This window comes from Muntiacus reevesi, chromosome 18 (assembly GCF_963930625.1).
Source record: "Muntiacus reevesi chromosome 18, mMunRee1.1, whole genome shotgun sequence".
Taxonomy (NCBI): Eukaryota; Metazoa; Chordata; class Mammalia; order Artiodactyla; family Cervidae; genus Muntiacus; species Muntiacus reevesi.
Genome location: NC_089266.1, coordinates 52,197,940 through 52,212,469, shown reverse-complemented (window position 1 = coordinate 52,212,469; position 14,530 = coordinate 52,197,940). Strand labels below are relative to the sequence as shown.

Genomic DNA, 14,530 nt, shown 5'->3' with positions numbered 1-14,530 from the left:
CAGTCAGCAGACCCGCACCTGCAGTCTGGGGCTCGAGGGGGCAAAAGGAAGAACTAGCCCTCACCCCTGCCCCAGTTTTGTGTCCCGGTCCCCATCTGCCACGGAGGAACCGAAGAGTCGCCGTGAGGACAGCTGGGCTGAACCCCACCCCACCCCACAGCCTTGCCTGGCCGCGAACCTTGGGCAAACGATGCTCCCTGAAACTCAGTTTTCTCATCTGGGAAAGGGAGATAATGCCCCACGGGATGGTACTGACGAGCCAAGGCGATCATGCAGGTGGCCAAGTCTTTGAACGGAGTAATTGTCATCCTGACAGAACAAATTATGACTGTGGAAGCTCTGGCCCGAGGGCCGCTTCTCCCTTCTCCTCTTCGCCTCCCAGTGGCTGTGAAGAACCCTGGGCTGGGACACCACGTGGTCCCCAGTTCTGGCCTCTGGTAGGGGAAGGAGAGGTGCGGAGGCCGGGGCGGGCAGGGTGGGGGCGGGTGGTCTTTCCAGTCTGAGTCCCCCCTGCTGCAGATGCAGTAGGTTCTCCCAGGTTCCGTCAGCAGGCGTGTCAGCACCCACCTGGACCCCCTCCAGCTCCTCACCGCTGGCCTGGCTCTAGGGGCTCCAGACCCCACCCCCCTCCCCTGCTCCCCCGGGTGCAGGGCTGAGGAAGTGAGTCTACTCAGATGCCCAGAGAAAGTGCCAGTGCCACCGCGCGGCTGCCTGCCCAGGGTGGGCGGGGGCAGCTGCTGGCTTCTCCCCGGGCCCGTGATCACTCCCTGGCCTCAGTCCCTGCAGGAGGACCATCAAGCCCAGGAGGAAGGCTGGGCCCCGGCGGCCAGCGTCCTCCTCCCCGTGGAATTCTTCTCTCTCCCAAGCACAGATTTGCATTTTCCTCTCTGCCTTCTGCCACTCAAGCCCCCGGGGACCAGGTGACAGTTAAACCCCCTCTTCCGCCTAGTGGCCCAGAGCACCCACTTCCTTTCAGGTATTTTCCGGGCTCGGGGGAGGGGTCGAAAAGGCGGCAGTGACTGGGTTTGGGGAAGAAGGGATGAGGACTCCATTTTGCTTAGGAAGCTGGGGTCTCCCCACCCTGGTGTCCAAAGCTGTTCCTTATCTCCCCCGCACCCAGTTCTCTCTGGAGCACAGGACTCAGTGCAGAGGAAGGAGTGGAAGCAGTCAGGAAGCCGCACAAGGTCTCCAAGCGGCCTTCTGGCTCCCTGACTTCTAACAGGCCTCCCTCTGCTGTGGGACGACCCCCCTAAGGAAAGCCCGGGCTTCAAGTCCTGTGTCCACGCCCCTGTAAGGCCTGCCCTCCTCTCCGCGGTGGGCAGTGTTGAGACTAGGAATGCCTAGGTCTCGAGGGGACATGGTTTCTGTCGTATGCTCAGAGGTTCTGGCATTGAGGTGCCAGCAGCCCAGGGCAGCGTTTTCTCTGCACTCAGTCCCTGCTTCCTGAAATCTCAAAGCAAAGAAAAACACCAGTATCTATAGGTGAAAGGTGCTCAGTCAGGCAGTAGAGGACATACAAAGGTGTAGTGACCCCTCTTGAGGGCAGCCTGACCCCTGACTCCGGGGCTCGGTCTCCATGCCCACGCAGCGAGGCCTGTCATGACTCTCCCAGCCTGCGTATTCTCTGCGTGACCTGCCTTCACTCTCTCCCCTGCCCCAACGCTCTGGACCTCCACCTCCCAGTGGTGAAGGCCTCTGAGTCCAAGGTCCGTGTGCTTTCGCCCTCAGTCCAAGTCTTACTGGCTCACGCAGCAGCGATTTTTATCAGTGTGGCTATCTGTTCTCCTAGTTTGAACGAGAGTGAGGACTTCCCAAGTGATCTGGTGGTTAAGAACCCACCTGCCAATGCAGGAGACATGGGTTCTATCCCTGGTCCAGGAGGATCCTACGTGCCTTGGAGCAACTAAGCCCAAGCACCACAAGTACTGAGCCCGCGCTCTGGAGCCTGTGCTCCATGAGAAAAGCCACCACAATGAGAAGCCTGCGCCCCCAGCCAAGAGGAACCTCTGCCCCCAGCCAAGAGGAGCCTCTGCTTGCCGCACCTAGAGGAAGCCCGCACACAGCAATGAAGATCCAGAGCAGCCAATAAATAAATAATTAAAAAAAAACCCTGAAGGGGCCAGCCATTCATGAGCAGCAAAAGTTATATCTGACAGGCTGACATGAATCCAAGAGGTAGAAAATTAATTATTCCAGAATCATTTCACCACATGATACAAAAATGGAGGTCTTATAACAAATGATCAAAGCTAAGTAGAGGTTAAATGACATTCACAATCTCAGATCCAAATAGAAAGGAAGTACATATTTTAAAAAAAACACAAAGTAGGTCATAAAAAATGAAAGAACAAAGAGAGTAAGATAAAAAGCCATGGTACTTGAAGGAAAATGTTGCAGTTTTGATATATTTGTGAATGATAGATACACTTGAAGATCTATTGCTCAAGAAGGTTAGAGTGATGACATTCTTACTTAGAACTTATCTAGAGGAGGACAACTTTACATGGAAGTCCCATGTATAGACTTAGTAGTTTACAGCTCTCAAATTGCTCTTACCTGAATGCTTACATTTGATTCTCAAAACTATCCTAAAATAAGAAGTGCCGATTCATCTTTAAGTATTTCAATTATAACTTACAAACAGGAAAGTGAACAAATGGTGAGTGCATAACTCGGGAAATTTCCAGAAAGTGAATCGACCTGTATACCTAGCATCTAGATCAAAACACAGACTGTAACCAGCACCTCAGGGGCCCCTGTGCCCTTCTCCAACCCCGCCTTTCACAAGTAACCATTGTCTTTTCACCTAACACCAGGGTTTTGTCAACTGCATTTTATAAAGAGGAAACTTCTTTTGGAGAAGTCAAGTGACTTAGAAAGGTCAAGGCTAGTAGGTGGTGGAGGCAGCAGGGCTGGGAGGCAGCGACATCGCCCATGGTTCAGTGGGAGGGTGCAGATGGAGGGTGGCGGCCAGCAGAAAAAAGGCAGGGGAGATTGGAGAGGGTCTGACAGAGGGCAGCAGATACCTGAGAGCTGATGGATGGAACAGAGGATGCAGCCAGGCGGGAACTGGAGGCCTGTACCAGTTTCCCAATGATCCACTCGGGGATCCTTCTGTAACCCCCAAGCCATCCTCCCTGGGCCATTCTCCCCACACGTCCTCCCCCTCTCTGGCCAATTTTAGACTTGAAGACTAGAGATGTAGGTAGTGAGAGTAGGGTGGTTGTGGCGGCTCCATGTGTGGGGACATGTAACTTGCTGTTTCTGTGGAAAAATCATGAAGGGAGCAAAGCTGCTGTGTTTGGGGTGAACCGTGTCAGAACGCAGCCCTAAACCGGGTGTAGGCAATGCATTTCTCGAGCTAAGGCTCCACCGCTTAATCGTGGCCCAGTCACTTTACTTCTTAGAGCCTCAGTCTCTTCATCGTTCCCTCAGGATGTTAACCACGACACAGGGGGTTTTGTCGGGGGTCAAATAACAGAGGATGTGAAAGCCCTTTCATCAACTTGTAAAATGCCATTGTTTTGTTTTGGGGGGTATTTTGGGAGGAGTGGGTATTTCTTTTTTTGGCTGTTCTTGGTCTTTGTTGCTGTGTGCAAGCTTTCTCTAGTAGTGGTGAGTGGGGGGCTACTCTACATTGAGGCACCCAGGTTTTTCACTGTGGTGGCTTTTCTCATTACACCAGCTCTGGGTGTATGGACGGCCTCAGCAGTTGTGGTACACGTGCTTACTTGCCCCGAGGCCAGTGGAATTTTCTTGGACCAGGGATCAAACCCATGTCCCCTGGACTGGCAGGTAGATTCTTAAGCACTGCCCCAGCAGGGAAGTCCCTAAAATGCTGTTTAAATGAAAGACTTTACTAATTCTAAATATGAACCAGAATGCCAGACAGAGTGAGATGTTAAGCTGTTCTTAAACATTTTCTACCTGACTCTTTTACACACACACACACATACACACACACACACACACACACACGCATAAGCCAGGTGTCATGGAAGGGACTTGAAGACAGAATTGCCGGTCGCAGACAGGCTGGGAATATGAAGGTAATGACCAAGCCAGAGGAGTGAGGCCTCAGTGCCCAAACCTGAAGAAAACAGTTTGAATTTAGGCCCTCACCAGTCCATCCCATCATTGTTAAGGAAACTGCTCCCTCCAAGACCAGAGTCTTTTGACCCTTGTTCTATCAGCTACCTATCCCTGCTTTGGGCTGGAAGCTGCATGCAGTCAGTCAACCCCTCCATTTTGGGGAGACCCACTCTTTGCTCCCCCGTGAACTGTAGCCCGCCAGGCTCCTCCGTCCATGGAATTCTCCAGGCAAGAATACTGGAGTGGGTAAGCCATTCCCTTCTCCAAGGGATCTTCCCGACCCAGGGATCGAACCCATGTCTCCTGTGTTGCAGGCGGATTCTTTACTGTCTGAGCCCCCAGGGAAGCCCAAATCGCCTGCAGTGCAGGAGACCCGGGTTCCATCCCTGGGTCAGGATTCCAGCTTTTTCAGCTCCCTGACAGGGGATGGGACTCCAGCGCCTTCTCGCCTCTCTGGGCTACCGGGTGGGTTCCAGGACCAGAGAAAGCCAGAAGGTGGGTTCAGAGGCAGCTCCCAGGAAGAGGCTGCCAGCACCGAGTCTGTGAAATCCGGTCACCGTGACGGGCCGGCCCTCCCCCACAGCCACCAGCGCCCGTGTCTCTGGCTTCCTGCGGAGCTGACAGTTAGGGCCCCTCTGGTGTGGGGCTGAGGCAGCGTGAGTGCGGTTATTTGTGCACAGCTCCTCGCCCCCCCTCCCCACAACTGTTTCCATTCTCACAGAGCAGCCACGTCCGGGTCAGACACGCAGGACGGCGGCCGGGGGATTTCCAAGGGACTTTCTGAGAACGCCAGTGAAAGTTGGGCGTTGGCTGCACGGCCTGGGCACTCTTGGTAAAACCCACTTCTTCCCTGCAGGACGTGTCAGCTCCAGCCTGGTGGGGCTGCTTCCCAAGGTCCCCTTTCAGACTGAAACTGAACAACAGAAACCACTACCCCTGGAGCCCGGTCAGCTTGCTGGGCTGGGGAAGTCCTTGAAAACCTCAGGTGGGGTTGGAGTTAACAGAACACTCCCTGAGCTCGATGGCATCAGAGAAAATGGTTCCAGTTTGAAGAGGACTTGGCAGTGACGTGAGCAGCCTGGACGGTCCCAGCTTCCTCCCCTGGGCCTGTATGCAGAGGGTCACTGGAGAGGCAGCACGTCCCCGCCTTCCCACACACTCCAGGTCACAGGTAACCTGAGACACTGACTCACTAGCAACACCAGGTGGCCGAGACACACACAGCCCCAGCGCAGGCACCTCGGCTCCGAGTCAGAGCTCGGCGGGCCTGCCAGTCCTCACTCGGCACTTCCCCACTATTTTTGGTTGTCTGTACACAGCTCAGATAGTCAAGATTCCGCCTGCAACGCAGGAGACCTGGGTTTGATCCCTGGGTCGGGAAGATCCCCTGGAGAAGGGAATGGCTATCCACTCCAGTGTTCTTACCTGGAAAATTCCATGGACAGAGGCTCCTGGCAGGCTAGTCCATGGGGTTGCAGAGTCGACACAACTGAGAGACTTTCACACATGTTGTATGTATATTTAAGAATGGCTAATAAAAAGAGTGAATGTTTTACCTTTTATAAAACTGAAGTTACAGAACTTTTACATCACTTTATTTTCATAATCACAAAAGTCCTGAAGTAAATGAAATCACTTTCGTTCTGAACAGATGGGGATCAAGAAACGCAGGGAAATAAAAATGAGGACCCTGGGACTTCCCTGGTGGACCTGTGGCTACGACTTCATGCTCTCAACGCAGCAGGCCTAGGTTCAAACCCTGGTCAGGGAACTAGATTCCACATGTCACAACTAAGACCTGGAGAAGCCAAATAAATAACAACAATAACAACAAAAATGGGGACACTAACAGGATTTATTACAGAAATTTAAATAGATGAGACTGTATGATAAATATTTAATTCTAAAACAAATAATTCACCTTGGCCAGTAACATGACATGACTCAAGAACCCCTACTAGGCCAGAGAGAAAAAGAGAGGCCCCCTTCTGGGGAGGCCCGAACTAACCAGAGCAGGACCCAACAGTAACCTGAGGGTCTCCAGTTAGGGGAACGTAGGGAAGGTGGGCAGGGGGAGGTCAAGGATGCCACTGGTGGGCCTAGAGTATAGGAAGAACTGAACAAAGAAGGGAAAAAAGGTATTAAACACGGTCAAGGGCCAGTAATACTCACACAGGTATTATCTGCCCCCAGGATTTCAAGGGATACCTGCTGTGCCAGGTCTAGAGGGCAGAAGGCTGCAACCACCAGACACCAGGACTGCCAGGCTGACACGGTTGCCTAGACTCAGGACAGCAGACCTTCTGAGACCCCAGGAAGCACATTCGAAAGGCTACAACCCTGGAGGCCCAGAGATGGATCACAAAGAGCAGAGGGCTCTGCTGCTCTGGGCAGATGCCGACTGGGCAGTGCGTTCTTACTGCGCCCACTTAAGGGGAAGAGGGAGGGAAGGCTTCTGTGTGGGCTTAAGAACATTCCTAGGGCTTCATGTTTATTGGCATCTGACCCAGAGTCCTGCCTATGAGCAAGGGTGCAGCCCTGGGCTGACGGTAGGAAAACTAGCATCCTACTCCCCACTGAATTCAGTCTCTACCCACCCCCACAGTCGTCCAAAGAGGGTAAAAATGGCCCAAGGACACACTGGGCTGATCTGGTGACAGTCGGCGAATCTAGTATTGGGGAGCAGGATGTGTTTGAAGTTCTGCCCATTTAGCTCCACGACAGAAAACAAGCAGCGGCAGAGACGAGGAGCCAAGATGCTGGCAGCCATGCGCCTTCCTAGGTCTTTATGGCCGTGTCTCTGGACTTGTAGGCCACGCCTCGACTCTTCAGCTCCCGTACGATTCCTGCAGTGGGAAGAGAAACAGCTCCGTGAAGGGAGAAGACTCCAGAAGACAAGAAGTGTCCCCTGGCTCCCATGTGGGGAGGAGAGGGGGTGGTACACTCTAGGCAAACTGGAATTTCTGGACTGCTCATCAGGAGAACCGCATGGCTGGGATGTCACCCCCTTGAGGACCCAGGCACGTGCTTGTCAATGACTTAGTAAGGACGGGAAGACAACGGAAGACCACACCACAGCTGTCAAAAGCAAGGGTTCTGGAGCCAGGATGCCTGGGTGGAAAGTCTGGCTCCTTACTAATTGAGTGACCTTGGTCAAGTTATTTAACATCTCTGAAGTTTTGGTTCCCTCACAGAGCCGTAAGCACTGGCATTAATTCACATGAGAAACTTCCATAGAGCCTGGCACAATAAATGAACATGGGCTGTTACCGTAATTATTATTACCTTGGGGCAGGCGACCAGTGACGGACACTGCATACACGCCTGGCTTAAAGTTACCTGAAAGAGAAGAAAAGAGACTGTGGTTAAGAGTGAGTTATGACGAAAGTCCAAACACAATCTTAAGCTAAAAATGAAAGAAATGCTGGAACTCTGAGAGAACAGCAATCGCTTCCTTTGGCTACAAGTTTTAAGTGACAGGGCATAGGATACTTTTCGTGGCTTTCCTCTGACCCATCTTTCTCACTCTGGGGCCACTTACTTGCTGATTGAAGGCTCCCCACCCCCCCCACCCCCAGCCCTGACAATACATCTAGGCCAGGATAAAGACAAAGGGAGACACTTACTGACTCGCTGCCACTTGGAGACCCAGCTGTCCTCTGGACTCATCATCGCGATGATTCTAGGAAAGAAAAAGAAACAAGAGTCAGCCTGAGCCACCTCCACTAGAGAGTGAGATTGAGGGCACAGTCAACCCCCCAGCCCGTCCCACCCCCACCTTTACTCTGCTCCCAGCCAGCACAACAGTTCTGGGAGAGGAAACCTCAGGAAAAGCCAAGAAGTGAGTTTCTACTAGGAAGTACGGAAAACTCTGCAGAGTTCTAGTGCTGGCAAGGGACTGACTCAGAGCTAGTACTGACAGTCCTTGGGCTTACGTCCCCGGCCCCCAGTCACAGGTCAGTCATCACCCGCCCCCCACAAAGACTGATGCCCCGGGGAGTGGGACATCTTTCGAGGTAGATGGCTGATTACAACCAGCACGACCACTGAAGGCTGGGGCCTAGGGCAAAGGGGACGTTGAGTCTAAACAGTGGCTCCCCTTAGTAGAAATAAGTTAAATTTAATCAAGCTCTGTCTCTAATGAGCTGTCCAGCCTGACTCGCATATGAAGAGCTCCCTCAGAACTTAAGATGAAATTAAAAGGGTGAGCTAATACCTGAAAGAGCCCTAGCACAGAGTAGATGCTAAATAAACACTAGCTCTCCTTACTATCCTAATCATTCCTCCCAGGGTAGCTGTAAACCCAGAGCACAGGCCACAGAAAGGGCCAGAAGCCTGCTACTGAGCATGACAGGTAAGCTTCAGGTGCTTTCAGAAGCTACAGAGGTCATTTCTGTCATCCCCCCATTCAATCAGATATTTACTGACTGCCTCCTGGGACAGACCTGCACGGAGCACTGATGTCTGCTGACTGCCTCTTCGGTATCCACTCCTCCTTCTCTTGCTAACCATCTTGGATTCTTACTTAGGAAGCCTACCTCCCCATCCAAATCCTATATTCACAGTCATATGCTTTGAGCAGAACTGACCTCACCTCTAGATGTGGCAAGTAGGATAAGGCCCACTCTGGCCTGGCAGGCCAATCTGGGGTAGGCATGTACACAGGCTGCTCTCATGACCAAATGTGTATTCTCCTCTGGCCTTCTGTCCTTCAAAATCTATCCTTCTAGCCTCACAGTGCCTGTTAATCCAATCTGATGATTTAATCTAATCAGAATCCCCACCATTCTCCAAACATACCCTGCTCTACCCAATCCATTCCTTTGCTCAAGTCAATCCCTTTGTTTAGAATGCTTTTTCTTCCTTTTTCTCATCTTGGCCTCCTCAAAAATCCTACACTTCTTTCCTTTATTAAGAGCCTGATTCATATGCTATCTCCTCCACTTCTGGCTGACTTCATCAAGTCCTCCTCTAATCTTCGTTAGCCTTGGATATACTCACTGTTCAAATCCTAATATGCACCAAAATACATAAATAACTCCTACAACTCAATAACAAAAGACCAAAACCCTGATTCAAAAATGGGCAAAAAACTTAAAGAGACGTTTTACCAAAGAAGATATACAAATGGCCAATAAAGATATGAAAAGATGCTCAATTTCACTAATCATTAAGGAAATGCAAATCAAAGCCACAATAGGATAACCACATCACATCCAATAGGATACCTATTACCAAAAACAAAAAACAAAGCAACAAGTGCTGACAAAGATGTAGAGAAACTGGAACCCTTGTACTCTGCTGGTGGGAATGTAAAATCATGCTGCTACAGAAAACAGTATGGCAGCTTCTCAAAATGTTAAACATAGACTAATCCAGCAACTCTACTTCTGGATATATATTCCCAAAGAAGTGAAAGAAAGCAGGGACTCAAAGAGGTATTTGTAAACCCATATTCGTGGCAGCATTATTCCTAACAGCCAAAAAGTAGAAGTAATCTAAGTGTCCGTCGATAGATGCAGATTTGGTATATACATAGAAAAAAATAACATTACACTTAAAAAGGAAATTCTGACACATGCTACAATGTGGATAAACCTTGAAGACATTATGCTGTATGAAATAAGCAAATCACAAAAGGACAAATATTGTATGATTCCACTTATATGAAGTACCCAGAGTAATCAAGCTCGCAGGAAAGTTAAATGGTGGTTGCCAGGGGCTGGAAGAAGGAGAAATGAGAAGATGTGCTAACAAACGAAGGAAAGAACTGGAGTATCTGAACGTGTACATGCATGTGTACACATGTACAAAGTAAAGGTTCCATGAAACATCTTCTCTGTCCAATCCTTCACTCTCCCTTAAAGGAAAACAAAGAAGAATGAAGTGGGCCCACCTTGAAGTAGTTTTAGCAAGCACTGGTTTGGGCCCAGTTTATGTATAAACTGTTCATTGGCCTAGAAACCAAAAGAAACTTAATAGTACCAACTTAACCGCCAAACAATACTGCCTCCTGGTTCCTCCCTTGGGGAAAGAAAACTGAGACCCATCCAACTTAGGTTTCTCTCATTCTCCTGCCCCCACTGACAATCTCACTAAGTGAAAACTTTTCTCATAGGTCCTCTTAGACACATCTAAAGGTATCAGCTTTGGAGCCAAAATTTACCCTTCATTTTCAAAAATGATCCTCCTGCATTTAATATACATGTATTATGGCCCTATGCCAGGTGATGGTGCACGAGACAAATACAATCCCTACCAGAAATTCCCTAATAGTCTAGTGAAGAACTGTCCAGTGAAAATATAATGAAAGCCACACAATTCATTTTTAAATTTTCTATAGCCATGTTAAAGGAGTAACGACAAAAAGTAAATTAACTTCCGTAATATAGTCCCCTTAACCCAGTATGTTCAAAACGTACTGGACAGCACAGCACTAGTGTGTCTCAAAATAACTGAGACCAACTCATATTAGAGTCTCAAGAGTCTGTCCAAATTTACTTGGTGGGGTTGGGGTAATATAAAGAATGAATGTAGCAATCCAAAGGGCTCACCCATCAAAAGAAGAGCTGGTGCAGTCATATACCATCTCTCGGTTACCCTTCATCTGAAGGTATGCATCACAATTGTCACAGCCATCATATTCAAACTGGTCTATAGTCTTGGGAGAGGGAAAAAAAAAGGAGAAAGGTGAACCAAAAGAAAAAACAGCCTTTCCACACTTCTACTTAGTGAAGCATAAAGCTCCCTATGTTGACTGTCTCATCATGTCCCCCACCCACCATTCCTACAGCTCCTTTCCTAAGTTCCACTCTCACACCCCTTTTCTTGTTGTAGTTATGCCTCTGCTGAAAGCTGAAGTTGCAAAGGCATGTGAGAGCCCCCCGCCCACGGCTTCACAACCTAGCAGTGTCCCTGCTGAAGTAAACGATGGCTTCCTGCTCCTTCCCACACTCTGCCACCGCCCCGAGTACTGGATCCGACTTTCTTTTTCACTGTTCCCCCAGATCTATTCCACCCTCTTTCCCCCAGCTTGGTCTCCCGTGAGCCCGTACAACCAAGTCCCCGACAGACACCTTGACCAGCGAACACAGCAGACACGCCCGCAGATGCCGCAGATCCTTCGGCACCGTCTCCAAAGCCATCCTCTCGCAACGAAGAGCAGCGAAGGAATGAGCCACAATCGCCTCTCCCTACGGATAAATAGTAAAAATTACCCAGAAAGCCTGCACTTCCTCTGCCTCAGACTTCCCCTTCCGGCGCGGCGGCCCCGCCCCGCCCCCCGCCTTTGATATGGTTTCTCCCGCCAGGAGGCGGGGCCAGCCGAGAGGCACCTGGGTCGGCGCGGGGGAGAGACTGCGCCGCCGTCGAGCGTGTGGGCGGGGCCCGAGCGGCACGGTTGGCGCCTGCGCGGGAGTACCCCTCAGGCCGGAAGGTCTGTCCTGGACCGCTGGTCCCCTGGAGCGTCCCGGATGACAGCAGAGGTGTTTTTTGTCTTCCTGTCTTAAGAGTGAGGGCCAGAGAACCCACTGTCTCCCTCTGGATTATCTCAGCGGAGCTGAGAAGTCCACGGACCGCCCCCCTCCTTCCTACCAGCGAGAGCGTGATTGGGTTTCCTACAGGCCAGAGCGTGATTGGGTTTCCTACCTGCGAGTGATCGGGTTTCCTGCCAGCGAGTGATTGGGTTTCCTAGAGTGTGATTGGGTTTCCCTTTGCGTCCACAGGAATGCTGGTTTGTGAGCCGACTTCCGGAAAAAAAAAGCGTAGTTATTTCTTAAAACTCTTTATGTAAGTTTCCTCGTTCCAACTGATAATTTACGCTTTGTGCAGCTTTTAGCGTTTAGATCCAGTTCCTCTACTTCAGATGGTCTGTAGGAGATCGTGTCCTTTTTATTTTGCACCCTATAGGAAGATTTACAAATGCTTCGTTGTCTGGTTCAAAACTGGCACCAGACAGCCCCCACCTCTACCAAACCTTTGCCGAAGAAGCAGGAAGGGAAAACGCATTTTGTGAGAAGAGGTTAAGCCCCTGCAGGCTCTATGGAATTCTCCATACCCACGTAGCGCCAGCTCCCTTGAGCTTCACGGTAGTCCCACGAGTAGGCAGAGGACGTGTCTATCTAGACTGGAACTGTGGGATATAGATGGTTTCAGGCCCTGCTGTTGTATCTTCCCAGCCAGGCCTCCTGAATTGAAACGGAGCTTCTTCAAGGCCGGTCTGCGCCTGGGGCCCGTCCCATGTTGTGTTCAGATGGGTGCTGGGCCTGGGTTTAGGATGTTCTTTATCACTGCATACTCTATACTTTGGAAGGCAGCTATGCTCACCACTATACCACCAACGCTATCACTGCATACTCTATACTTTGAAACACACTTCACCCTGTTTGTCTCAGGGGAGCTCTCCAACAACTCTGTGAAGTGGGCCCATTTCACGGGTGGAAAAGTGAGGCAACAGTGTTTTGCAGGGTCTCAAAGAAAGTCCCTGAAGCATTATAGAGTGTGAAGTAAACATACAGTAATAGTACAAATGACACAATGAACCACAAGGAGAATCCAGTCACACTTTCTCTTTCCCTGATCTCACTAAACAGTGCTTTTAGGGGCTTACCAGACAGTTCTCATTGCCGAGCCCACCACACTACTCTATCCTTTCATAAACCAGAGCCTAACCTCTGATGTCAAGAGTATTTTTGCCCATGTAGAAGATGAAGTTGTTACCCTGAGCGACAGTCATGACAGAAGAAAACCATGAGACCAGATCAAGTTTATGGATAAATATATTAGCAAATAAATACATTTCTCATTATAGTGCCTGATTCAAGCGTCTTTCTGCCTGTTCAGATATAAATACCCACGTGGGTGCCTAGGTGCTAGTTCCCCACTGACTCTGAGGGAAGAGGATCCCCAGGTGGGTTGCTGCGCCCACTCTGTTCCCACATTCACATTCCAAATGGGATAACGCCTGAGGGGGCCAGCGATGGTCCAGCTGCTCTAGGGCGAATGTCGCCCCGAGGAGGCCCCTCAGCTCTTGCCCACTTGGGACCAGCTGCCCCAGGCCAGACTTCCTTCTCTGACCCCACTCCACACTGTGTGGATCTGACCTGCATGGCTTATACTGGGAAGCTGGGCCTCCGGGCCATCTAATCCAAGGGCCCCAAACTGCTCCTCCTGTGTTCTCCCCTGCTCCCTATCCCTGCTCCGAGAGGAAGTGTCGAGAGAAAAATTCTTTGTTCAGCTGTAATTCAGCCTTTTCTACCTTCATCCCTTCCTCCCTCTTCCTAAATAAAGTCCAGCAGAAATCCTCTTCTTCCACTTCCTTTGGGATTTCCAGCTAAGTGATCTCCAAGGAAGAGTGAGTCCCTTCCCACTTCCCCCACCACTCTCCCCCAGAGGGACTGGAGCTGCTGGAATGACCAGGGAGCCTGAAGATCAGAGGCTTCACCCCAGGTTCTCAGGGACTGCACACCCTGGCCTCTCCTCGGACTGAATACAGAGGAGCTGACAAGTACGGACAAGGAGGGAAAACTCCTCTTGTGCACCAGGGCAGGCCATGCCTGGTGAGGCTGCAAACACCGTCATCTTTTGGCAAAGAAGGAAAACGATAAGAACAGGGTTTGCCATTGATACAGCAGCCTTACTGAGGGGAAGCCAAAGCTGGTGTGCAAGACTGTCTTCAGGAAGGAAGTGAGCAGGGTTCATTCATTCAGCTGAACCCATTTGCTGGTATGAACATGAGGCCTGGGATGAAGGAGAAGTCCTCAGGCTGGGGAAGGAGCACCACCTTTATCACACCTGTCTACCTGTGCCTAGCTTCCTGCTCTCAGAAAAGCGCAGCCTGCAAGGGAGCCCACCCACACCAGTGGTAGCTGGTTGCCTGGCTGGACACAGATAGTTCTGCAGAAAAGGGCTGGAGCTGGGAGCAGGAGAGGACACCTGCCACCCACCATCACCACCCTCTGCCAGTGATTACAGGAATATGGCAAAAAAAAGGGGGGGGGGGTTGTTTTCTGAAGTCCTTTCTTTTCTGAGGAGCAGGACTCTGTGGCAGGGAGGGCCCCAAGTCATCCGGCGAGCACTCTTGGTTGGAGCCAGGACTGAACATCTCACACGGCCTGTTCACACAGCTCCTCCAGCTCCTCTTCTGTGCCTGCGTTTAGAGAGGGGAGGAGAGAGGTCACTCAGGGTCAGGCCAGCCTCTTGCTTGTTCTATCTGTAAGAGAGAGGCAAGAGCAGGGAATGGGTCCAGAAGGGGTGATCAGATTGAAAGCTGAGAGGGACTCCCGTTGGGACACAGGGGAGAGAAAAACAAATCCAGAGTAAGACACATATATAGCAACCAGTGTGTTACCAACACTTACTATTTATTCATTCACCCAATAAATATTTATTAAGCACCAGTGGATCTGGCCTGCAACCTTGTGCCAAAGAGAAGACAAAA

General features: G+C 50.6%; 2 protein-coding genes across 2 annotated transcripts in view; both read right to left on the bottom strand.

Moving 5' to 3' along the window:
* Nucleotides 1–5,929: 5,929 nt before the first annotated feature.
* SUPT4H1 (SPT4 homolog, DSIF elongation factor subunit) lies at nucleotides 5,930–11,544 on the bottom strand. Its single transcript, XM_065909170.1, has 6 exons — nucleotides 11,427–11,544; nucleotides 11,169–11,285; nucleotides 10,647–10,753; nucleotides 7,719–7,774; nucleotides 7,378–7,431; nucleotides 5,930–6,938 (listed from the first exon to the last, which is right to left on the bottom strand). The coding sequence occupies exons 2-6, from the start codon at nucleotides 11,235–11,237 to the stop codon at nucleotides 6,871–6,873; spliced, it is 354 nt and encodes a 117-aa protein (XP_065765242.1). The 5' UTR covers nucleotides 11,238–11,285; nucleotides 11,427–11,544; the 3' UTR covers nucleotides 5,930–6,870.
* A 1,326-nt stretch (nucleotides 11,545–12,870) lies between these two features.
* RNF43 (ring finger protein 43) overlaps nucleotides 12,871–14,530 on the bottom strand; it is a 64,240-nt gene continuing 62,580 nt past the window's right edge. Inside the window, exon 9 of the mRNA XM_065909648.1 lies at nucleotides 12,871–14,239. Within this exon, the coding sequence (XP_065765720.1) occupies nucleotides 14,196–14,239 (44 nt within the window). The 3' untranslated portion in view covers nucleotides 12,871–14,195. The remainder of the gene's footprint in view (nucleotides 14,240–14,530) is intronic.